At 36.0% G+C, this 25,282-nt stretch overlaps 1 protein-coding gene across 2 annotated transcripts in view; it reads left to right on the top strand.

Moving 5' to 3' along the window:
• AFF4 (ALF transcription elongation factor 4) overlaps positions 1-25,282 on the top strand; it is a 54,208-nt gene that overhangs the window by 13,656 nt on the left and 15,270 nt on the right. Inside the window, exons 1-9 of one of the 2 annotated variants that reach the window (XM_007431891.4) lie at positions 9,876-10,002; positions 10,484-10,548; positions 12,976-13,767; positions 14,808-14,852; positions 16,616-16,702; positions 19,741-19,777; positions 21,345-21,393; positions 22,572-22,592; positions 23,425-23,479. In XM_007431891.4, the coding sequence (XP_007431953.2) occupies positions 13,015-13,767; positions 14,808-14,852; positions 16,616-16,702; positions 19,741-19,777; positions 21,345-21,393; positions 22,572-22,592; positions 23,425-23,479 (1,047 nt within the window). In that variant the 5' untranslated portion in view covers positions 9,876-10,002; positions 10,484-10,548; positions 12,976-13,014. Of the gene's footprint in view, positions 1-9,875; positions 10,003-10,483; positions 10,549-12,975; positions 13,768-14,807; positions 14,853-16,615; positions 16,703-19,740; positions 19,778-21,344; positions 21,394-22,571; positions 22,593-23,424; positions 23,480-25,282 lie in introns of those variants that run through there. The other variant, XM_007431890.4, reaches the window with a different exon arrangement.

Below are 25,282 nucleotides of genomic sequence, written 5' to 3' on the forward strand. Positions count from 1 at the left end.
ATCTGAATATACCATTAAAGGTATTAGAGAGGAGATACCACCTGTCACTGTTGCATACTTTTTTTCAAGCCCAAAGTATAGCTTTGGTGAACATATTATTTATATTACCTATTTATAAAATCCTTTGGAAGAAAAAATGTTTGACTTAGGGAGATACCTGCCTACAGTTTTTTAATTGTATCCACTGTCTTGTTGGATCTTCCTGTGCTGCCTGATAATATAATTTTAAAAACAACTCCCCACTGTTTCTGGGGTCCATATATGATCTTTCTATTAACTCTTAATTTTTTTTAGTATTGAAAAAGTCAAATTTTCTTTGCCACAGTGTTAATATTTTATGCAGCATTTCTACTGTTAGAGTTTGAAATAAAGTTTTGAAGAAACCATGTTAAGTGCCATAATAGACCCAATATATTTGTACATTTCTTATTCCAGATTTTAATTTCTTTTTAAAAATTTCTTCTGTATTGAAGTAAAATTATTATTGAATATTTTTGTGATATTACTACCTGCACACTTGAAGGGTAAAATATTAGATTTCTCTTTGTATTTTAAGAGAGTATGAACAAACAATTGTGACTTTTGAAAAATTTACTATTAATCGTACTACTTCTGCAAATTCTTCCAATTTTTTCCTAATTTATTTAGCTGAATTATTAAAATTTACAAAAGTTGCTATCATATTGTCTGCAAATAAAATTAATAGATAATATCAGCTCTTTTTATCCTTTTAATTTCCTTGTTGCTGTGAGGTACAACAATACTAAATACTTGTTATGCTATTAATTTTTTTCTATTGTCGGCTTATAGTGTACAATTCTTTTAAAAATTCTACACTTTTACTAATATTTTTAGTAAGTGATGCTGTGACTTTTAATATTGCCTTTATCCTTTTTTTCCAGATTATTATCTAATCACAAGTTCTTATTGTCAAATTTGTATATTTTGCTTGAAAAAAAAATTTGTGTTAATATTTTGTCAGTTTCTAAAATGTTGAGCTTTTTTCCTTTATTCCTTGCTTATCATTGCTACAAATTACGCTCATCGAAAATGAAACCCGTTCTGTCCAGCAATAAACATATTTGTGATTAAATTTATGACATTAAGAATTATTGTCTTCCCCCCATTCTTTCCCCAGCTTTTTCTCAATTTCTTTTCCCATTAATCCCGCCCCCAACTCATTTAGAGCACATGTGAACAGTAGTTCACAGAGATTAATTAAATCCTCTAATCAGTGTAGTTTAAGGGAGTGCTATATGTTCAGCTCTGGTTACCTCTTCCCATCTCATCTCATTATTATATTAATTTCTATGTATTTTGTTTTACTTCCCAATTAATATGGAATAATGTTAAACATTTATATTTTATGAATGTTATAACCAGCAACCATTGTACAAGTCTCACTTCCCAAAAATCCCTTTAGTGTATCTTCTTCTTATAAAGTTATATCAGTTATTTAGACATCAAAGGTTGTTCTCTATTCTTCATGAAATATTTTTTAGGTTTGTTAAGACTTCATCTTTTTAAACATAAAATATTCTCTCTTTTTTGTGGTTGAAATAAAATTAGCTTGAAAGAGAACCCCCATTTATATCATATTCCTCTTTTAATAATAATTCTGTCAGATGTTTGAAGGCTTTTCTTCGTTATAACAGGATGGGACTAATACTGTGAAAAAAGCTACACCTTCCAACCCAATTTATCTCTTTTAGTCATGAGCTTTTTGCAGAATTTTTCTGTCACCAGAGCTTTTACAAATCTTACTAACATATACAGTGGTACCTCAGGTTACGAACGCCTCTGTTAACGAACTTTTCGGGTTACGATCAGCTCCGGCCGCAAAAATTTACCTCAGTTTGCGAACTCCGCTTCGGGGTACAAACAGGATACGCGGCCATTTTCCCTCCCGTGACATGGTCCGCGGCCATTTTTCCACCCCTGACACACGGTCCGCGGCCATTTTTCCACCCCTGACACATGGTCCGCGGCCATTTTCCGCCCCTGACACATCCGTGGCCATTTTCCCACCCCTGACACGTGGTCCGCGGCCATTTTCCGCCCCTGACACGTGGTCCGCGGCCATTTTTCCACCCCTGACACGTGGTCCGCGGCCATTTTCCCGCCCCTGACACGTCCGCGGCCATTTTCCGCCTGACACGTGGTCCGCGGCCATTTTTCTGCCCCTGACACGTGGTCGTAGCGAGGGGGACTCTCCCTCCAAGCAATAGCCGCCTCCCTGTCCTCCACGCCAGAACGGATTAACGGTAATTACATTGAACCTTATGGGGAAATTTCCTTCGGGTTGCGACCAATTCGGGGTGCGACCAGAGTCACGGAACGAATTAAGTTCGTAAACCGAGGTTCCACTGTACCTTGGATTTTGCATTTGATTGGATTTAGGAGGAAAGACTCTATGGAAACATTTTGCATCATCATCTGAAAGCATGAATTCTGCTGTACTGTTAAGTTTTCAGATGAGATTCATTCAAACTCATCTGAGAACTTAACAAGATAACAAAATTCATGCTTTCAGATGATAAAGAATGATAAAGAATTTGTACAAAAATGTACAAAAATGTGGGTAGAGACTTTGTAATACTTTGATTTAAATTCAGAAACATCAAGTGCTCAAATTTTTGAATGGGAAGCATATAAATCTTATATCCAAGGTCAAATTATTGCTTATGCATCATATAAAAATAAGATTAAAAATAAAAGGGAAAACAATTTGAAAGATGAATTGAAATGTATGGGCGCAAATGGTTAGATGCCCATCTACTACCTTGTACAGAGGAATACAGAAGAAGTAATATGAATGAAATACTATAATATCACAGGCAGAATTCATGTTAACATGTTTACAGCAGAAATATTGGGAAAATGGTGAAAGTTCCACTAAAATTTTGGCTAATCACTTAAAGCAAAAGAAAGATAGGACAATTATTCCAATTATTAGGGGTGAAAGATGAAATTTATAAAACTTCAAAGGAAGTAAATTATCAATTTTTTAAAATCACATTCAGAATTATATAGCAAACCAGAGAACATATTGAATGAGGCCTTTCTAAATAATATAAAACTACCACACTTAGATGATGCAAAAAACAACTTTTGTTTGCTCCATTATCTGAGGTAATGATTAAATAAATAATTTTAAAAATGGCAAGTGGTAAAACACTAGGATAGGATGGATGCCCTGTAGAATGATATAAAACATTTATAGATCTGTTGATGCCAAAACTCTGTCAATTATATGATGAGATACTTGATAAGGGAATATTATCAGAGGCATTTAATCAGGCTTATATAGCAATCATACCAAAACCAGGTAAAGATCATACTCATTGTGCTAATTATCCTCCAATTTCCTAATCCAACAGGTTTGGATTTCTTTTGAAATTTATAAAATGGATTAAGACACTATATGAATTGCCCGCATCTAAAGTAAAGGTTAATGGTATTTTTTCTGCTACATTCCCATTATTTAGAGGAAGTAGACAAGGGTGTCTACTTTCACCCTTGCTTTTTAATGTTTGTGTGGAACCCCTGGCTTGTGCTATTAGACAACATAGGGAGATTTACAGAGTAGTAAATAATTCAGTTGGACATAAATTGATTTTATTTCCAGATGATATGTTTATTTTTAAACCTCACCACTATTCCAGTGTTGATGCAAACAATAGATGCCTTTAGTAAAATAGGATATTCTGTTAACTAGTCCAAACTTACTATTAGCTTTTATAGATATGTTATCAGTAAATAAATCTGACATGCAGATTTAAGAGATGAGTGGAATAAAGAATTAGAGGTTTCTGTATTACCTAAACAATGGGAGAGTGTCTTAACTTATATAGCAAGAGTGTCAATGGACCTTAAACTATGACTTATACAATGAAAAATAGTATTTAGAATTTATTGGACTCCATTATGTTTGTATAGAAAAGCACTGTCTAAGACAGCATTTTGTTGGAGATGTAACAGGGATGCTTCTTTAAAACATGTTTTTACAATGTCCTATACTTCCTAAATTTTGGGAGAAAGTAGCGGACCATATAAACAGAACTGTGCGACAAAAGCTACAATTTTCAGAGGATAAAAATATTCTCTTGAATTATATACCTAGTACATGGAAATTTGACATCTGGACAATGTAACTGGATTCTCCATGCCCTTACTATGGCTAAAAGACTGATATTACAACACTGGAAGGATAAATGTAAGGCCCCATTCACTGAATGGATTGAAAACCTGATTATACTTGCCACCTATGAGCGGATTGCCTATAGACGTAGACTTTATATGGACAAGTACAATGAAATATGGGACTCATTTATACAAAATACAGTAGGTTAGGAAAAAGCACAATGGTTATATAATTGTATTATATTTATATATATATTTGCATACTATTTGCATTAGATAAATGTATATAGAATTGTAACTATTGTTGTAATGACATATACTTTTTTCCACTTATTTTTAAGCACTTGTTATTGTTTTTTATTTTGATAATGTATGCATTTTTATGCTTCTTTTTCTTTTTTTGTTATTATTTTAAAATAAAGGAAAAATAAATAAAAATAAATAGTTTTGAGATGAGATACCCAATTAGTCTTTTCTGCATTTTCTCTAATTCTTCTAATTCTCTCTTTCTTCTCTTCTGATCCTGTACATCGGCCAAATCCCATCTAATATCTGTAATGTCTTTTTGAACTTTTCTAATATCAAGCTATTTTATTTTATTTTATTTTATTTTATTTTATTTTATTTTATTTTATTTTATTTTATTTTATTTAGGTAGCAACATATGTTTACTATCAGTCTGGGCAACTTCTGAAACTTAAGACTATTTTTTTAACTTGTTTATTAACCTGTTCAAATGTATCTGCCAAGTCCTGCCAGATCATGTTAGCTGATATCCCATGTTGGCTTTAGTTCTTTCTGGAGTTGCTTAATTAAATTTCCTGTTGAGTAAACTTCCAAACTTCTTCCTAAGTGGTGCTTGATTTTTGCACGACCCAACAAGATGTCCTTCTCCATAATTTTTTCTTCATTACTGGAGTGGGGTGCCCCCTCAGCCATTCTTGAATCACCCATGTAAGGCTTAATTTTCTGCCCTTTGAGAATTACATTTCTTAGACATCTTTTTTTGTTGATCTTAATACTTAGCTATATATTAGTAAAAAATTAATGGTGAAAATTTTCAGGAAAGCTGGTGTGGGGAGAGAACAATTAGCTCAGTGCACCATCTTCTCCATGGACAATCCACCCTCTCATTCCACCCCCACCTTGAACCAAATACTGAAGAACAGAAGGAAGAATTTGAGATCAAAATGTTTATTTTTGCAATGAAATCAAATGATAATTAAGATATTATTAATGTTGACTACGTATTTGTTCTGATCAGGTAGGAAAATTATAATTAGTAGTATTAGAAACCAAATTCCTGAGCAATCACCCATTAGTTTCAGCAAGTTTCTATGATACTTCTGCTTCTTGTTTACATTGCAGTTCTCAATCATCTGACTTTGATCATAGAGAAAATTTAATGACATGAATATCTTTATATTACAATACTGAATAATGCTATTAGTGCTAATGCTCAGATTACAGTATATATGTCCCATATTTGAAATTATACAAAATCCACATACCATTGGCTTTCATATAATCTTGAAACTAATTTTGAGAATAAAGGTAGTAGATTTGGAATTGTTTTTGAAATATATACTCAAAGTGCACTCCTAGAGAGATGCAATTTTTTGTAAGGGCTAGCCTCACTTTGGTTATTTTTGATGATCAGGCCCTCTTCCAGGTGAGAAGCTTGTGTGAATCTCAGAGACTAGGAGAAGTGATGACTAGGCATATATGTTCCCTTAGTTTTCAGAGATTGTAGGAAATAGTTCAGATAATGTTATCCTCACTATACAGTGGTACCTCGGGTTACGAACACCTCTGCTTACGAACTTTTCGGGTTGCGACCAGCTCCAGCCGCAGAAATTTACCTCGGTTTGCGAACTCCGCCTCGGGGTACGAACCAGATCCGCGGCCATTTTCCACCGTGCCACGTGGTCCGCGGCCATTTTCCGCCCGTGCCATGTGGTCCGCAGTCGTTTTTCCGCCCTGCCGCACGGTCCGCGGCCGTTTTTCCACCCTGCTGCGTGGTCCGCGGCCGTTTTTCCGCCCTTGATGCGTGGTCCGTGGACGCCGGAACGGATTAATGGTAATTACATTGAACCTTATGGGAAAATTTGCTTCGGGTTGCAAACAAATCGGGTTGCGACCAGAGTCACGGAACGGATTAAATTTGTAACCCGAGGCACCACTGTATGTGGCTTTTATCAATTTCAGGTTCACTTTTGACCTTATCTCTAGACATAAATTATGGTGTAAACCTAAGAACTCTACTGTAGATAGGTACCTGCTTCTCCTTATTTATGAGCTGAATGAGAATTCTAGTTTAAAAGTTAGGTACAGTACGCAGGGACAATACACTAAAGAAATTGCTGTTAGCAGAGCAGTTACACAAAGATGTACTATATATTGGCACCATTACTATTTAATCTGTATATCAATTCTCTTGTAGCCAAGATAAATAATCTAGCTCACTGTCCTCCTAAATTGAAGGACAGATACACTGCAATCCTCCTATATGCAGATGATGCTATGCTGTTATCTCAGACGCTAATTGGTCTAAAGTGAGCTTTATAGGATCTAACTGCACATTGTACTGCAGAAGTAATCAAAATCAATTATGCTAAAACTAATGAATTAATATTTGCTACATGTCCTGAAATTCATGCCCGACAACTGAATAAGCACCTGATTGACCAAGTTAAAATCTTCAGGTATCTAAAGGTAGTGTTTCATGCATCTAGTAAATGCAGGGCACATATGGAATATATTATCCAAAATGCATAGAAGTTAGCAATAGCCCTGCAGTCCTTTTACTACACTAGAGATGCATTATTCATACTTGCTGCGCTAAAAATATTTTCAGCCAGAATATGGGCACAGCCTTTGTTCAGAGCCCAACTGGAACCATACAGCTTCTTAACGCCTTTAGAGAGGGTGCAGTCATATTTCAAGCCCTGCAATGAGTTGCTAATGTGTTGTGCCATGAGATGGGTGTGACCAAAATTAAACCCATATTTGATCATGCATCTTCTCATATTGGTTAAAGTTACTTTTTTCTACCATGGGGTTAACACCTCTAATTTTAAGTGACAACTTCATTTTATCTTGAGGTAGGACATTGCATTAGAAGCTGAAGAACTATGGTTTAGTGCAATCCTGATGTTGGGATATCAGCATGCAGAGGCAATCCTTAAACAGCATGCCAAGGATTTGGAAGGCCTATCAGATCCAGCTTCCCAAAGATGTGTTCGTGGGCAGTCATTCACTTTTTTTTTCAAGCTGGTTAGATATCTAAGCCAAATAACAGTTCCCAAATTCAGAAGAGATGTAACCCTGGCAAGATTTAATGCCCTCCCAACAGCTGTTCTTGAGGGGAAATTAGGGGTATCACATTTGAACAAACATTTTGCTCTTGTGGTGGTGTTCCTGAAAATTAACCCATGTTAATAACACTCCATCTACTTGAATGTCCAGACTACCCAGATCAATTTTATTTTACAATTGTTACTATCTAATCAATATGATTTTATTTCTCTTAACATGGCTAAGTTTTACTATTTGTGAAATGTGTCAGATCTTGAGCACACCAGTTTTATATAGTAATTGGGTTTTACTGTATTTCTTGCTGTCTCACAAATTTGTTTTCTGGTTTTTGTTTGTTTTTGAGCTGGTCTATGACTGTAATAAAGAATCTAATAAAATGTTACATATTTATTTTTGTTAAAAATAACTTTGAGGCATAATTTCTACATTACGGTACATGATTTATATAGCACACCTAAATACTTTATTGAATCTGCTCTAAAATCAGTAATTTGGAAAGTGGGCATCCTGAATGAATATATTTAGTTGCATGTGACAAAGAGCTAGTTATTTATACTTGCACAGAAGCTTATTTATCATTCATAACTAAATATTGGCAAGCAGGAGTAAAATTGTGTCATGACTTGCTCACTGGCAACAGCTGCTAAGAGCTGTTTCTTCTTTGTTTTTTTAAGTTCCAAAGAACACTCCGGATAGTTAAAAGGCTAGAAATTAAAACAATTGAAACTAAAATTATTGATCTTTAAAAGTATGTCTAAAAAGTTATTGGCTCTTTTCCTCATATTAGAACTAATAGGAGCTAAATAATTCCTGAAGATTTGTGTTATTTTAGATTTTAAAATAAGCTCATTTTTTGTGTTGTATATCCTCTGAGCTTGAATGGTTGATGGTCGTTAAAAAAAACGAATCTAACTCTATTCTTAACATTTTAGGGAATGACCTACTTTGATATTTATTCTTTTCTCTTTAAATATACTTGATTACCTGGGGGAACTTTAGAGTTTAGTATATTCCTCTCACATTTTTGTTTGTATATTTGTTTTAGATGACTAGTTGTTTTGTACCTAATTATTACCAGTTGTCTACTCAGTGTTAATGTTATTAAGTGAGCTAAAACTTGCCACCTTGTCAAGTTTTATGTGCTGGTTAATATAAACATTGAAGGCCGAGTTTGAGGGATCTTATTTTGCAAATGCATAATCTTATAGGTAAACAAAGTATTACTTGGATTGTTTGGATAAAATGCAAATTCTGGTTGTTAAAAACCAAAATGAAGCTAATATTTCAAACATAATTTGATATTTCTAACATCCAAGGCAATAAGCTATATCAAATATATGTAGTAAAATATATTTCACCAATAGCTAGTTGATAGTGCATAAGATTGAGTTCAAAACTGAACATCTGAATATTGATAAAGTTTGTGTAAAGATGAGTTCTTAACTCAGAATGACCAGTAGCTTTTTATTCTGTGAGAAAGTTAGGTGTTTTAGAGGTTGCTATAACTTTGGAGCTGTTTACTGAAATATGCATTTAGAGTAGAAACACATCCTTTTTTGGGAGCATAGAAGGATCAAAGCAGATACATACTGTGGAGCATTCTAAGGAGACTCTATTGTAAAAAAGGGAGGGAGGGAGGGAGGAAGGAAGGAAGGAAGGAAGGAAGGAAGGAAGGAAGGAAGGAAGGAAGGAAGGAAGGAAGGAAGGAAGGAAGGAAAAGAGATTGCAAGTTTTGTATGTAGGAATAGAGGAACAGATGAAGAATTTTGAATGAAGTACAGATAGTCCTTGATTTATGATGGCAATTGGGATCGGAATTGCCATTGCTAAGTGACCCAATCGTAAAGCACAATGTCATGTGGCCACGCCGCTTAGTGACAGCAGTCCGGCAATCCCAGTTGCCATTGTTAAGCAAGGACCACACATGACTGCGGGTTCTGACTTCCTGCTGGCTTCCCCATTGATTTTGCTTTTGGGAAGCCGGCAGGGAAAGTTGGAAATTGTGACTGTAGGGACACTGTGACAGCCAGAACTCCAAGGACCGGTTGTAAGTACCACCCCTTAAGCGCTGTCGCAAGTTTGGTCACTGAATAAATAGACATAAGCCAAGGACTACCTGTAGTACCAAAAAAAATGATAATTAACATTTTAAATGTTGTTAAATTAGACAATACATTTAAGAATAGTTTATTTAAAGAACACAGAATAGATTTTCATATGAAAGTAAATGGCTATGTTTTGTCAGTATCTATGCATAAGTCAATTTCTGATGTTCAGGAACTTCTACTTTTAATAAAAGCCCAGTGCAATATTTTTTGTAAAGAGAGAGCAAGACTATAGACTGTCAAATTGTAAAAACCACAGTCGCTTACTTTCTGTATCCTGTCATATAACTTAATTGTTTTCCTTCATAGCAACATGAACCGTGAAGATCGGAATGCGCTGCGTATTAAAGAAAGAGAGAGGCGTAATCAAGAAATTCAACAGGGTGAAGAAGCTTTCCCACCTAATTCTCCTCTTTTTGCTGAACCATATAAAGTTGTAAGTGCATGAGGTTTGTTATTTTGTTTAAAATGATCACACCACAGATAACATTTTTTCTTTAACCTGAGTAATATGATGAACTTTCTAAGTAAGTATAGTTATAGACAATGTCAAAATCAAGAATTAAAAGTATACAATGTCAGAATCAAGAATTACAAGTGATGTAAGTCAGTATTCTAGGAACATGAAAATGAGAGTTTGAGCCTTAACACTCTAGATGCAAATACAGACAGAAACAGGATTGTTTTATAAATTTAAATATTTTATTTTTAAAAACTTGATGTTGAAAGACAGATAGTGAAATGTTAAGATTGTAAGGAATAATAGCACATTCATGTCAACGTTCTTTTAGAAGTATTCCAGCACTGACAGCTCAAACCACTTGACCCCTGAACTGTCTAAATATGAATTGGTAGAATAGAATTATGGTTCAAAATACTTGCAGAGATAATTGTTACAATGTACTCTTGCCTTGTAGCAAAAGAGTGATTCAAGACAGTAACATTTCTGAGATTCGTGAAGAATGTTTTCTATAGATGACAGGTAATTGTTAGGGCTTGATATTTTTAGTGTCTGGCTGTTTGTATATAAGAGATTCACTTTGATGCTGCAAAACGTGCTTCATTCATGCGGTTGAGTGATTTTACTAATCATGGGAGCATACATTATTTGAGCGTAGACTTTTATTTGTGCTTTCATTTTCTTAAAAACTGAAAGAGATGACAGAAGGAGAAAACATCTTACTGCTTTCCTTCTTGTCCCCCTTATTTAAAAGTACTATATATATTTCAATATTTAATAATATTTAAATATTATTTTTAAAAGATAGAGGGAAATAATAAAGCAGTAAGAAGGAAAAGTTTTCCCACTTGTTCAGTCATCTTTGATTTAAATAACATGCTTAATAGATGAAGGCAAATATGGTGTGGTGAAAATTAAATAAGAGGAGTAGATAACATCTGCATTAAAACAGTCCAGTGGAGTTTGTTTATTCAAATTTGTTATAGTTGGCCAACTCCAGTGGACTCTGGGTGGCGCATAAAACCAAAAAATCCATAAAAACAGATAAAATGTAAAAACAGAGTAGAACAATCTTAAAAGTAACACAAATCAAACCGAACAGGGCCCCCAAAAATACAGTAATACATTAACCCCAGGCTTGGGACCAAAGCCAGGTTTGAAGAGCTTTCTGGAATCCTAGGAGAAAGGGTTCTACCCTTATCTCAGGGAAAGGAGAATGCTGTTCCAGAGAGCAGGGGCCACAACAGAGAAGGCACACTTTCTTGGTCCCACAAGATGACCATGTTTAATAAAGGGGCCCTGGAGCATACCCACTCTGCTGGAATGTACTGGGCGGGAAGAAATGATTGGAGACAATTGACAATGCAGTATAGTACACACTTAGAGTGGAAATTGTATTTGTGTCTGGATATTTAGTGTAAAAAGCTTTATTTATTTACTTGCTTGCTAGCTTTGTTTGTTAACCACCCTAATTGTATGAATCTGGGTGATAATTTAGGTTCCAGAAATGTTATATTTTTGTCCCTTGAGAGAGGTTTTATTTGTTTATATATTTAGTTAATTTGTGTTGTTTCTTTAGTTTCATTACCTCAGTCTAATTTTTTTAAAAAATATTAAGTTCTAAATATGATTTAAAAAATTATTTTTTCTAACATAAGCTTTTATATCTTTCTGTGTGAACAAATACAGTTTGACAATTTGTTGTTTTTTCCATTCTGTTTATGAGATCTGTACCAATCTAAGTCCCAGTACCCCAGGCTTTCCAACACTGCATTACAAAATGGTCACATTTTAGTGACATAATTTACCATTATTTTTTTTCCCTTCAAATAAGAGTGGGAATGGTAGTGGGAGGCATCATGGGAAATGGACCATTCCATTCTCATTTTTAAAATCTCAAACTCCCCCAAATGACTGAAATTGTACCACAAATCCAGTGTCTTTTTTATCTTTTTTTTTTTTTTTTGGTTGTCAAGGTTGGAGTGGGAATGCTATGTCTTCCCACTTTCACCATCTCCCTCAGTGTATAAAGGGGTCCAGAAATTTACGTCTGAGAGTATAGCATCACTGGGAGGCCAACAGATTGTTGGGAAGTAACCCGTTCTTCAACCTTGAGAATGTTCTCCTCTCTTGCCTTAAGTGATATGTGCCATGCCTTGAGGATTTCAAAGAAGGGAGATACAGATCTCTAGAATTAGAGAGTTCATCTTCTGATCTTTTGCAGTGTTAGTCAACGCTATGAACAAAGATCTATATATGTTGTAAGTGAGAGTTCTGCTAGGAGGACAGATTATCAGTTTCTTTAAAAATAGATATTCAATTGTCTGCCTTAAATATATTGATATTGCAAGATTGAAATGATTTTTTAAAAGTTTCCTAAAGGAAAAGTGCACATTTACAAATGCAACTTTTTAAAAAAGCTAGAAAAAATAGTATATTTTTGACGTGAGAGTTCAGTATATTGAATATTTCTCATTACAGAACTAAAATTATTTTGAAAGACATACTTAGTATGATGAAAATTATACTTTCCCATCATATGCATAGTGAAGGGAGTTTGTTCTTTTGCTGGTTTTTCAAAAGCCTACAAGTCCAGAAACTTTTTGCTTTCAATTTTATCTGTAATCTGTGTTTCAAATTTAGACCACTGCTTCCAATTCATCACTGAAAATACACAGCTCTATTTTCGCTGAGTGTACTTTAAAAATCAAAGGAATGTTGGTGATATTATTGGATAGACATTATGTATAATTTTTGTGGGCAGATGGATTGGTTTTCAAATAACTTCGCTTTAAATGCCAAATGCTTCAGATGGCTATGGAAAGGTTATATAGATAATTTCCAAATGTGTATTATCATTTAATAATTCAGCTGATACAAAAGTTATGTGATTATGTATATTTTAATACTGTATCATGCTATGCATCTTTTTTATTATTCTTCATACAGACCAGCAAAGAAGATAAATTGTCTAGCCGTATCCAAAGCATGCTTGGAAACTATGATGAAATGACGGATCTTATAGGTGACCAGTCTCTCCAAAAACTTGTTAGAATTCCCAAACCAACAGTTCCATCAACAACAGATGACAAATCAAACCAAAGTTTCTTTGGTGATCAGAGACACAATACTGGCTCTCATCAGAGCAGCAAATGGACGCCTGTGGGTCCAGCGCCTAGCACTTCTTCCCAGTCACAGAAACGGTCCTCAGGTTTACAGGGTGGACATAGTAGTCAACGCAGCAGTGGTAACAGCACTAGCAATAGTGGACAGAGGCATGATCGTGACTCATATAGCAGTGGTGGAAGCAGCAGTAGCCGCAAAAAAACTCAGCATGGATCAGAACATTCAAAATCCCATTCTTCCAGTCCTGGAAAAACATCTGTTGTTCCTTCTCTGAACCCCAGCCATTCCAGATCTCATGGAAATGATCATCACAGTAAGGAACATCAGCGATCCAAATCTCCACGAGACCCAGATGCTAATTGGGATTCACCTTCCCGTGTACCTTCTTTTTCTAGTGGTAGCCAGTCTTTTCCTCCTTCACTCATGTCAAAGTCAAATACAATGTTGCAGAAGCCTACTGCCTATGTAAGACCTATGGATGGTCAGGAATCTATGGAACCAAAGTTATCTTCTGAACACTACAGTAGCCAGACTCATAGCAACAATATGAACGAACTGAAGCCTAGTAGCAAAGTGCATCTAACAAAGCTGAAAATTCCTTCTCAACCGCTTGATGTAAGTTGTCTTTTTAAAATGATAGTTATAGCAATAGGAACCACAATTACCTCTGATGTTCCATAAATATAAACTAGCATTAAGAAAGTTACTGTGAAAATATTTCTACTGTGAGGCCCATTAAACTAAACTAAAATAATAAAAAGTAAAAAGAAATCCATCGCTGTCCCAATATTAGTTCTGATTTTCAGTTCTGTGGATTATTACTGATAATTTAGCATTAATGTGCTGGCCTGACCTGATAGCACATAGCAATGTTTTTTGTTGTGTTGATACTTGGTTCTGATAATTCGAAATGCAAGCAGCTAATTGTGGCGACTTCATTATATTAAATGAGCTAAATTCCAAATCTTAATATTAGTTGCTTCTGTGAGTTGAATCCAAACTACTGTCCACAGAGCCAAATTCTATATCCTACTCTCTATATTTAAAAGAAAAATAAGACTGTGTCATATATGATGGATGATTAAAAACTGTAATTTGTGTCTTTATTCTATCTCCTGTGTTGAGTGATAATCTGTCAGAGAAACTGGTATCATTACTTTTTAGTATGTTTAGATTAGATGATACTTAATTTCAATTATAAAATAGAGCATGCACATTTTCCTATTGAAGATATATTTTTTCATTGCTTTAGACTTTTCATTCTGGATCCAAGGACACCATTCAAAAAGGCAAGAGGGCAGGGATGACATAAGAACTCTCCACCCATGTATTTAATCATTTGCCCCTTACTTTTCCTTAAGAATTACAATTTGGTAAACAATTTCAGGAGATTTTTACACTTTGGTAAACAATTTTAGGAGATTTATGTGGGCTTTAGTGAGCCCACTGTGAATTTTAGTGAGATTTCTAGTGCTTGGGGGCAGGCCCAGTTATTAGATAAAAGTACATAATTGAGTTGAAGACTGAACTGCTTAAAGATGAATTTTTAACCCGCAAGAACAGTAGCTCTTTACTCTGTGAAGAAGTTGAACATTTTAGATATTGCTGTAACTTTTGACATCTAGATTAGTTAAATTTTCAATATTGATTTATAGGCATCAGCATCGGGTGATATGAGCAGTGTGGATGAGATTCTAAAAGTAAGTTATAGCTTTACATTGGCTACTATTGTTTACTTGCTTAACTGTTTAAAAACTATTTAAAAGTTATTTAAGTTTCATATATAATTTCATACTTCAATTATAAAAGAATAGCATATTCATATATTAAGAAAATTGATGGGTTAAAGAACTTTTTTTTAGTTCTCTCTCTAGGTTTTTTTTCTGTGGTAACATCTTATTAGTCATTTTTTTAAAGACTGCATTTTTTTTAGTTGGCCCAAGCTTATCTTTTTATTAAAAGTGGAGAGCAAAATTCATCAGGAGCATTTTGCTGAAACAGGCATTAATGATGTTAGTTCCCCTTTACCCTGAAAATGCCAGTTCTACCTTGCGATGCTGTTCTAGATTCTCAGTGAGCATTTTGACAGCTGGGAAAGAGAAGCAGCAACATGGCATTTCTTCAGTGTTTCTTCTTATGAACAGAATTCATTTTAACATTTCTGAACTTCTGATACTTCAGCACCAGAAAGTTATGCCTAAAAGTATTCATTCCAGATTGAAAAAAATACACAGGGCAAACACAGTCTTCATTAAAATAGTTCAGAGGCAATTAAAATAATGCTTTATTATTTTAAAATTACCAAGCAAATTGTGTTTTGATTTGGTGCCAAATAGCAATGTCACTGCCAGCCAAGTTTCTACAAATAAAATATTCAAAGGATGGGTGCCATTGAGAATGACTTATTTCACACACATACACATGCACACACACGAACAAAGATATCCAGAGAGAAGTTGCTGTTGAAGATCTTAGTATAGGAAGAGGTGCTCTTTCATGTACTTATCTGCCAAGCAAGTTAAGGATTTAAAGGTAAACATAAGCAGCTTGAAATGGGTTGAGAATAGACAGATGGTCTAGTCTTTAAATGAAATGTAATATGATCCCATCTAACTGTACCAGTTCTAGCTGCTGCATTCTGCATTAATTAAAGTTTTCAGGTCATAATCAAGGGACAGTCCACAAATTAAAGAAATCCAACCGGAAAACTGAATTGGATTATCATTATCAGATCACCCCAGAAACACTCAGAAACCAGCTGAAGTTGATTAAAGGCATTCTGCTTTACTGAAGCCATTTGAGCCTTTAGTGAATTCTTGCAGAAGAAGTCTCACTTTACCTGCCTTTGCCATCTTTTACCTTTTATGTTTTATTGACTTTAGTGTAATTTCTTTGATTGTTGTGAGCTGCTCAGAGTTGCTGGGAGTCAGGCAGCATACAAGTTTAATAAATTATTACTATTTCATGATAAGAGTATAGCCTTGTCTAGAATGAGTTGTACCTATTTTTCAAACATGGAGATGCCGATCCACAGCGCCTCCATCTTATCAATTTACCCTCAGTTTATCTAGCCAATAAATCTTGATACCAGCTCAATAACTAGGGATCTTCATTGACTCAGATGACAAGAAATGGGATCCACTAGTAAATGGACCAAACTCACTGAATTTTCCAGAATTATACTTTCTACCCTGCACGTCAGTCGCTTGCTCTACTTTTGAATGTACAGAATAGATTCATCTCTGCTTGTAGCTCCATAGTTGGGGAATTGAGGGGTAAAAGAGGGATTTGATTGATTCTCATTGGGAAAGAAAGCAAGGAAGAAGAGATTACGGTGAATTTCCATTGCATAATCCAGAACATAATCAAGTGACACTGAATAGTGTTCTGTAGGTGTATAGTTAAATTGTATTGTATTAAAATAGAATGATTTTTTAATATTTTGGGTTTCTGTGCACAACAGGAGATGACCCATATTTGGCCACCGCCACTTACTGCGATACACACACCCTGCAAAACTGAACCTTCGAAGTTTCCATTCCCAACGAAGGTAAATAGATAATGCTAAATATTACAGTAGTTATTGTTAGAAGTCAAATGAGTCTGGAATTAGGAAACAATATTTTCTGAAGTGTGATTTTCATAATCTGTTTATTTCAATTCTGTGCACTTTGCTTATTTTGTGCCCTTGAAACTTCTCTTTTTTGTGTAACCTTGTTTGTTTGTTTTTTTGATGTTGCTATAATTTTACACTGTTATTTCATCTGTAGTTAAAACATCTTTCTAACGTATTCTGGACATTAAATCATATCCCTTACTCACACTGGAATCCTGCCAGGAAGCTTGAGTTCTGCTCTTTCCTAACTTTACACTTCATTTCCTTCAAGGGGTCTTATTAGTAATATAGCCAGTCCAGTGTAAATGATGCAGTGTTAGATTTCTAATGAACATGTACTATGTTGGTGATAGTTGATTCTAATGAATAAATATTAAAAACTATGATATGTTAACAAATCATTATTGTAGTACTGGGTGGAATCAGAGAATCTAGAAGACTGAGAAGTGGTAGGGTCATATACTGAAAATTAAAAAAGTAAGTTGTATCTGAGCACATGCTTAGTCCAAATATGTGCCCCATATTGTAATTATGTTTACAGGTAGTTTCTCATGAAACTATTTTTGTTTCTTTCATTGATCAGTTTTTTATTCAACAACTTTTTTTAAAAAATGTTCCTATTTTCAAGTAATTTCTGCTCTGCAAAACGTGAAGATTTATAGCCAGTTACCTAGAGATCTGTTTGCGGATCCTAAAATACCTTCTCATCCCTACCCCATCCCCTTTGCTTATTATAAGTTGATATTTTGGTGATAGGCAGAACTTCTGAACATCACTAAGTGATTTGTAACATATGAAGGGTGTTTGTGTGTGTGTGTGTGTATCATTCAAATGGTTTTTTATGAAGTTTAATGTTTCTCTGCTCAAAAATTAAATAGCAAAATGACAAAATGAGAAACTACCTGCCCAAACATTCCCAGATCAACAAATTTTGCCTGTGTTTAATAGCAATTAATAACTCAATAGCCAGAGAGGAAGAAATAATAAATTAAAGCATTTAGGCAAACATTTTTTTACATTCCTTTGTCTAATAGGAGCTTAAGTGGGAGCAGAAATTATGAATGAGAGTTTTCTGGTATGAGTTATAAAAGTGATTTAAAATAACTAGTGAGGTTAACTGCTTTGTGGAACATTCAATGTGATAAAATTTCACAGAAATTGTGAGTTTATATAAAGGAAAGGGACTGTAATATGTCAACATTATTCATCTAATTGTGTTCTTTGCCAGCTGTAATCTTCTGAACTGTATTCATGGAGACACCAATGGAATATTAATACTAGCCTTTGCCTTGGTGTTCATGAGCAAACTTTAGTCTTGCCCTGATGTTCTTTCTGGAGAGCAAAGGTTTCCTCCTGGCACACCTCCCATGTAGATCTAACTTGTGCAGATTCTTTCTAAAGGCAGACTTTGACATCAGTAGGAGTTAGAGCTACTTGTAGGTCATGTGATGAAATTCTGGGGTTCTTAGATACTTTTTTCAGCATCTTGCATTCTGTTCTTGGGGTTGAACTTGCTGGGACAACCTGGCCTGGGCACGTTGGCTGTTGTTTGAAATCACTTGTAGATGATCTTGTGGACAGGGGAGTGATTGATGTCTGATTGATGATATCTGATTGTTTGGCAATCTTTTCAAATCCCTTCCCAGACTCATAGGCATCTATAACATTTCTGAAGGCCTCAGAGCGCTCTTTGGATCTAGGCATGGTAATACCACACACTTCAACAACAAAGAGAAAATCAAACTAAATATCTAAAGTTTAAATAAGACAGGTTCCTCCAAGATCTTCTCTAAACATGTTTAATTATTTGTACCTGATCTGGTGCATCTGATTCTAGTTTTAGGTATTTGAGGTAGTGATAAATGTAGGGCTGTACTTATAGGTGGCCCTTGACCTATGACCATTTGATTAGCGACTGTTCGAAGTTACGACGGCACTGAACAAGTGGTGGTTACCACCAGTCCTCAGAGTTCCAGCTGTCCCAGCACCCCTGCAGTCATGTGATCACAATCTGGGCACTTGGCAACTGGTTCACACTTATGACTGGTTGCAACACCCCATGATCATGTGATCGTCATTTGCAACCTTCCTTGCTGGCTTCCCCAAAAAGTCAGTGGAGAAGCAGGCAGGGAAGGTTGCAGATCACTGGGTAAGTCTTCCCCACCCATGCACCCTGTTCCAGCCCCTCTGCAGTCGAGCCACGGCGGCCACTCGCACACTCTCCCCAACCCACTCTGCACTCTTCCGGACCCACACCACACCCTCACACACCCTACCTGCACCGCACCTTTGCATATTTGACCCATGCCACACCCTTGTACACCCTCCCCAATTTTGCACCACACCTCTTGTGTACCCTCCTAACCTGCACTGTACCCCTGTGCACCCGACCCTCTCCGCACCCTTGCGTGCCCTCCCCAGCCCATGCTGTGCCTCTCAAGCACCCCCTCACTCACCCTCCCTGACCTCGCTGCACCACCCCTGCACCCCCTCTCTCCCTGCCCCATCCGGCAGCAGCCATTTACTTGCTTGCTGGCCTGGGACTTGCAACTTCCTTCCAGCTTCCCCACTGACTTTCATTGTGGGAAGCCAGCAGGAAATTGCCTCACCTAGCAACATTTGGATTTGGTTAACAACAACAGGGACTGCAGGGATTGGGTTTAGCAATGGAAATTCTGGTCCCAATTGCCATCATAAATCTGTACTTTTTCCACATGCAAAATTTGCATTTATGTTTACTTAAATTACACAATCAACTGAAAAATGTAAAAGGTGGATGATATTTGTTATATTATATCCCATTTATCTATCAGTATTGTTGAAATGAAGATCAGATATCTGTATGTTGAAAAAGTTACAAGTTTCAATGGGGTGTACTTTATTTTTCTTCACATGACTGTAGATGAGGGTGACTAGAGCTTTTCCTCTTAATATGTTCCGTTAAACAGTAATAAATTTTTCTGTTTTTACAGGAAACTCAGCAGTCTAATTTTGGCACTGGGGATCAAAGTAAGTACATGCTTAATCTTTGTATTGATTTATTTCTCTGTCTGATTTTGACGTTTTGCATTCAGATTTCCTTTGGAATGCTGCTTTTTTAATACAAATAAATATTTAATAGAGATCTGGTGGGACTTTAAGCAAATGAAAGAACTGAATCACTTTGCTCATGCATTCTTCCAGTCATGTTTGTGTACTTGCTTTTTTAATAGGACATGAGTTTAGAACATTTAGCATCTTATGAGTAACTTTGTATTTCCTTTAAAAATTGTATTTGCTCCTTAGCTAAATTTGAGGATTTTTTATGGTATATTCTGAGTGTGATAGGCTCATTTAAAGCTATGGAAGTGATTCATGAATGCTATAATCTCCACAAATTAGATAAGCACCAGCAGAGCTGCCTTTACAGTGGTACCTCTACTTACGAACTTAATCCGTTCCATGACTCTGATCGCAAGTCGAGTTGGTCGCAAGTCGAAGTAAATTTTCCCATAAGGTTCAATGTAATTACCGTTAATCCGTTCCAGCGTCCGCGGAACACGCGTCAGGGGCAGAAAAACAGCCACTGACCACGCGGCAGGGCGGAAAAAATGGCCGTGGACCACGTGGAACAGGTGGAAAAATGGCCGCGGACCACATGGAACAGGTGGAAAATGGCCGCGGACCACGTGGAACGGGCGGGAAAATGGCCGTGGACCACGTGGAACGGGCGGAAAATGGCTGCGGACCATGTGGAATGGGCAGAAAAATGGCCGCGGACCACATGGAACGGGCGGAAAAATGGCCGCGGACCACGTGGAACGGGTGGAAAATGGCTCGTAAGTCGAGGCGAGTTCGTAAGTAGAGGTAAATTTTTGGGGCCGGAGCTGATTGTATCTCGAAAATTTCGTAAGTAGGGGCGTTCGTAAGTAGAGGTACCACTGTACTTGCTTCTATAACTGGGACAGAACTGAAAACAGGCAATGTCTGTTTCAGACCTTTGTGTGATAATTTGCCTGTTCTTTTATTTTCTGCCATTGGAGTGATTCCAATTTTAAAACAATTTTTTTTTAAGCTGACTCTTGTCAAAAATAATATAATAATTAGTATTCTAACTAGTATTGTTGAATGTAATTTGAAATATTAGAATATGTCTTCTGTAACTTTGATGACTGATCTACTTCATGTATATGGATATGCAGTTGAGTGTATATGTTAGGGTTCGCAAACATCTTGTCTTCTGTCTTTATTCCTCATCAGGTTCTCCTCCATGCCATGATTTGCTCATTGTCTAACATTTTGCTAATATAGTGAATTTGAATGTACTGTATTTTGCTTACACTGAAATCCTGAACGAGTGTTGGTCTTTGCACACTTTATACAAAAGTGTCCCCTCTTTCTCCCAGAAGCCGCCCTCTCTTTACATGGTCTACAATAAGTAAGAGCCATCCATTTACAAAGTCTTTCTGAAATAATAAACTTGTCCAGTCTTGTAATGTCAATCTGGGCCATTATAGCCTCCAAAGTGTATAATTTGGTTAGTGCATATATTTTCAGAGTTCAGTTTTAAGCTGTTACATTCTCTTTTTCTTCTCAGAAAGATATAATTCTTCACTGAAAACATCTAATGGCCACCAGTCTAAGTCGTAAGTATGGCTATAATTCTGAGTAAACATAAACTAGTTAGCAGTGGCCATATCATTTGATACAGATACTGTTGCAAGATATTTGAGTTTGCTATGCCTAGGTGTACTTGTTTCTGAATAATTCACTTCACTTATAAGAATGAAGTCTGTCCTGAAGAACAGGAAATGACTCTGGCCTACATTTCCATAATTTTTATTGGCTTTAGTAAAGTAGTAACATGTCCTTTCTGTCAGGCTCAATGTTCATTCAGTTTTCTTGGCAGCAGTATGGAAATGGTTGGAATAGGATGTTTTTCACTTCCAGTCCAGCCTATTGCCCTGATGTTTGCTGGGGGTCTCCCATTTAAATACTAACCAGGCCCAATCCTTCTTAGATTCCAAGGCCAGACTAAATCAGCCAGATGTTGTCACCTGTTTTGAGTTACTGATCTTAGTAGCCTTACTGAGTCTTCCAGCCTCTTAGGCCCGCCCATTCCTCCTTGTCCCCACTCCTTATCTTGCTGTGCTTTTGTGTGTATGATCAAGGACATTCTGGTTGAGATTGAGGCATTCCAATGGTTTGGCAGTCCAAACACAATTGTATTGCTGATATTTCCTATTTCTGCTCTAGACTTAGAATTGGAGAAGATGGTAAAGAATTGTTTGAGGGGTAAATACCGTTTGAATATTTTAATGGGTCAACTTTAAAACAGCAATCTCAGACTTCCTCTCCAGGAACCTCTTTGTAGTTTTACTGTAAGTGGAGTGCAGTTGCAGGGATGATCCCATTTTCTTCCCAGCTTGAACTGGAGAGGACAGAAGAGGTACCCCCTTACCACACAAACATGGTGAGCAGGTTTTGGGGTTCTACTAAAACTTTAGGAGTTTAAAGACAAACATCCCTAAAATTATTTAGAAACATTCTCAAATGCTGCTTCTGATTGCCAGCTGTTCAAACCACATAGAACTTATGACAGTAAGCCATGTAATTGGTGTCTTATATTAAGACCTTCAAACTGATATGTCTCATATGCAGTCTGCAGCAGTTACAATTCATTTCTTTACCTTTAGCATCTTTTCTGCTGCATGTGTAGGTCTAGTCTGAATGTAATAAAATATCACTCTCAATCTAATTTTAATTTTTAGTTTGAAGTCTTTTAGCTTGAAAACATTTAATCCAATTTCTGTTTCTATTCCAGATCCGAATCGAACCAGACCAAGTAAGATACCATGTTTGTTACAGTGGTATTGTTTATTTAATTTAATGTCTTACTTTTTAAAAAATGAATATTTTGTTCAGATTTAGTTATATGTAAAACATTCAAATCCCAGGTCTTGAATTTTCAAAATAAAGCATGAAAAAATAAAGTATGAGTTAATAACTTTTAATTCAGTTTAAAAAGTTGCAACAATTCCTAAATTGTGAATCTAAAAATAGATTTTAGCTTGCTACCTGCTGCATCAGTTTTTAGTTGAGATCTTGTATAAAGGTGTATTTAGTGATGCTAGTTACTTATCATATTATAATTGTTGGAACAGCAATTATTAGAGTCTCTGTTCAGCATTTTCCCAATCTATTATTGACTGACTTTTTAATGTTGATTAAGTGTGGTCTATTGCAGCATCTAGACTTGATTGTAATATAGGGCTTCATTCATACTAGTTAGCATGTAGTCTACTGAGTATTGGATTTTTGCAAGTAATGGTTGCATTTTCAGAATAATTATTGACTTTGATAGCAGCATTGCACTATTGCAGTTGGGATCCTTATCCTTTCTAACATAGAGAGGAGTCTACTTAATGCAATTCCTTAATTTCTAGTTCACCCTGTGCTAATTTTCTATATATTTTTAATTTCCACCCTGCAAATTTACTAGTTCAAGTACTAGTATTGTAAGTCCTTAGTATGCTTCTTGGAGTACTACTTCAGTTTGATAATAAAGGAAAATTAACAGTATCATGATATGGTGTATCTGATAATTTTTTAACAATACTGTTCCTCCCCCTCCCCCTCCCCCTCCCTCCCTCCCTCCCTTCCTTGTTTCTGCCTAGTGTTCTGATAAATGATCTGAAACTCAGCAGCAGTGAAGACAGTGATGGTGAACAGGTTATTATTATTACTATTAATTTCTCTTCTTTTTACTCACTATTTGAAGAGCCTTGTGACATAATCAAAATAATGTAATATAAACACAAAATTTAAATAACTCCAAAGGAAGGCAAGAATAAAAACTAAATTAAAACACAATTTTAAATTGCAGCACAGTTAAAATCTTTGTTCTATAAAAGCCTATCTAAATAATACCTTCATTACTTACCCCAAAAAAAGATAGTGAAGCAGTCAGGCACACTTCCATGGCTCAGTTGAAAAAGCCGTCACATGGCTACCCAGCCTTTTCCTTCAGTGACAAATCTTTGAAGTGGGACTAAAGTCCTTGACAGCTCATATGATGTGTTGGTTTATAAAGTATTCAGTTCTTCGGGTTGCCTTCAAGGGCAGTCACATGTAAAGCACGTTAGTGTACTCTAACTTGGACATGGTGAAAACATAAATGATCAGGTCTGAATTAAGTAAGGTTACAGTTGTCACATTAAGCAAACTTGATTGAAAGCACTCCTGGGCACTTTCAGCTGGCGATGTTTTGGTTTTTTTAAAGAATATTCCTCTGCACCTGTGTAGAGTCGTAAATATAGATGTACTCAAAAACTCCTTTATTGGTATGTTTAAAGTAGAAATGAGAAATTCAAGGCATGTAGGCTGCATGTACCCCAACATCTCATTTTGCAGCTCCAGAGCATCCTAGTATGTGACTGACATTTGGCAGTAGGAACGCTGATTTTCTGCATAATGATTTTCCCTTTATTTTACACTCTAGGGATGCAAAAAAGTGCAAAGAACTCTGTAAGGTTAAGCACACCAATATTAAATGTTAATCAATTGTCCAAGCACCCTCCCTCCCAAAAAAACAGAAAAAAAGCTGAAAATTTTTGTTCTCTCTCACATGACATCATTCCATTACAGTGCAGTAAAGTTTCCACCATAGCTACAAGAGTAACTTACAGATAGTAGGACTGTGCAGTGCTTTAGGTTCAGCTGGAAGCGGTGCTTCACAGGGCATAGGAACATAAATCCAGTCCCTGTCTAATGCATTAAAGCATTAAAGCAGGTTTGTCTTTCTCCAGGAAGGCTGATTTGCAGTAGGGATTTGCTGTAGGGAGACTTCCTGCCCAATCATATAAGCAGATGTCCCTGCATTATTGGGTCACAAATAGGTGCTATGTTCATACCCCTGTGCTTTCCAAAGCACCTCTTCCTATTGGAATCAAAGGTGTTGCACAGACATGATAGGACACAAGAATGTAGTAAATTGTATCACTAGCAAAAAATATCATAGTGGACATTATAAAAAGCCTGGAGAACTTGTTTAATCAAGCGTTAAGAAAATAAAGTTAGTGTGAGGTGAATTTTTCATGGCAGATGAAGTAGTACAATTAGAAACATTATGCTGCTTTCTGTCATTTACTTTATTTCAAGTAAAACTTTAAAAATTAAAAACCAGCAGTGGGATTGTAAATGGATCTGCTTCAGGTAACAGTCACAGGAAGAAAAGCTGGGTTATTTTGAGGAAAAATAATATATATACAAATGTATGATATATCAATTCACATACGAAGTGTGAAGTAGTATATCCCATTTAGATTATGGGTCAAGTTTACACATCTAATTTCAGATTGCATTCCTTAGTTTCCATTTATATAGATGATCTGTCTTTATCCATGTCATAAACTACTATTAAATCTATGGATTAAGAGACGCCTAGAGTGCCACTGGAGGAAAACAAAGACCGAATACGACCACAGGCTAGAGCCGCTATTAAGGCCTACCTTGTGGTGGTAAGATCGGTGAAAC

This window comes from Python bivittatus, unplaced genomic scaffold, assembly GCF_059951505.1.
Source record: "Python bivittatus isolate LINGU-HERP-01145 unplaced genomic scaffold, Pbiv_v1 ctg000080_np1212, whole genome shotgun sequence".
NCBI lineage: Eukaryota > Metazoa > Chordata > Lepidosauria > Squamata > Pythonidae > Python > Python bivittatus.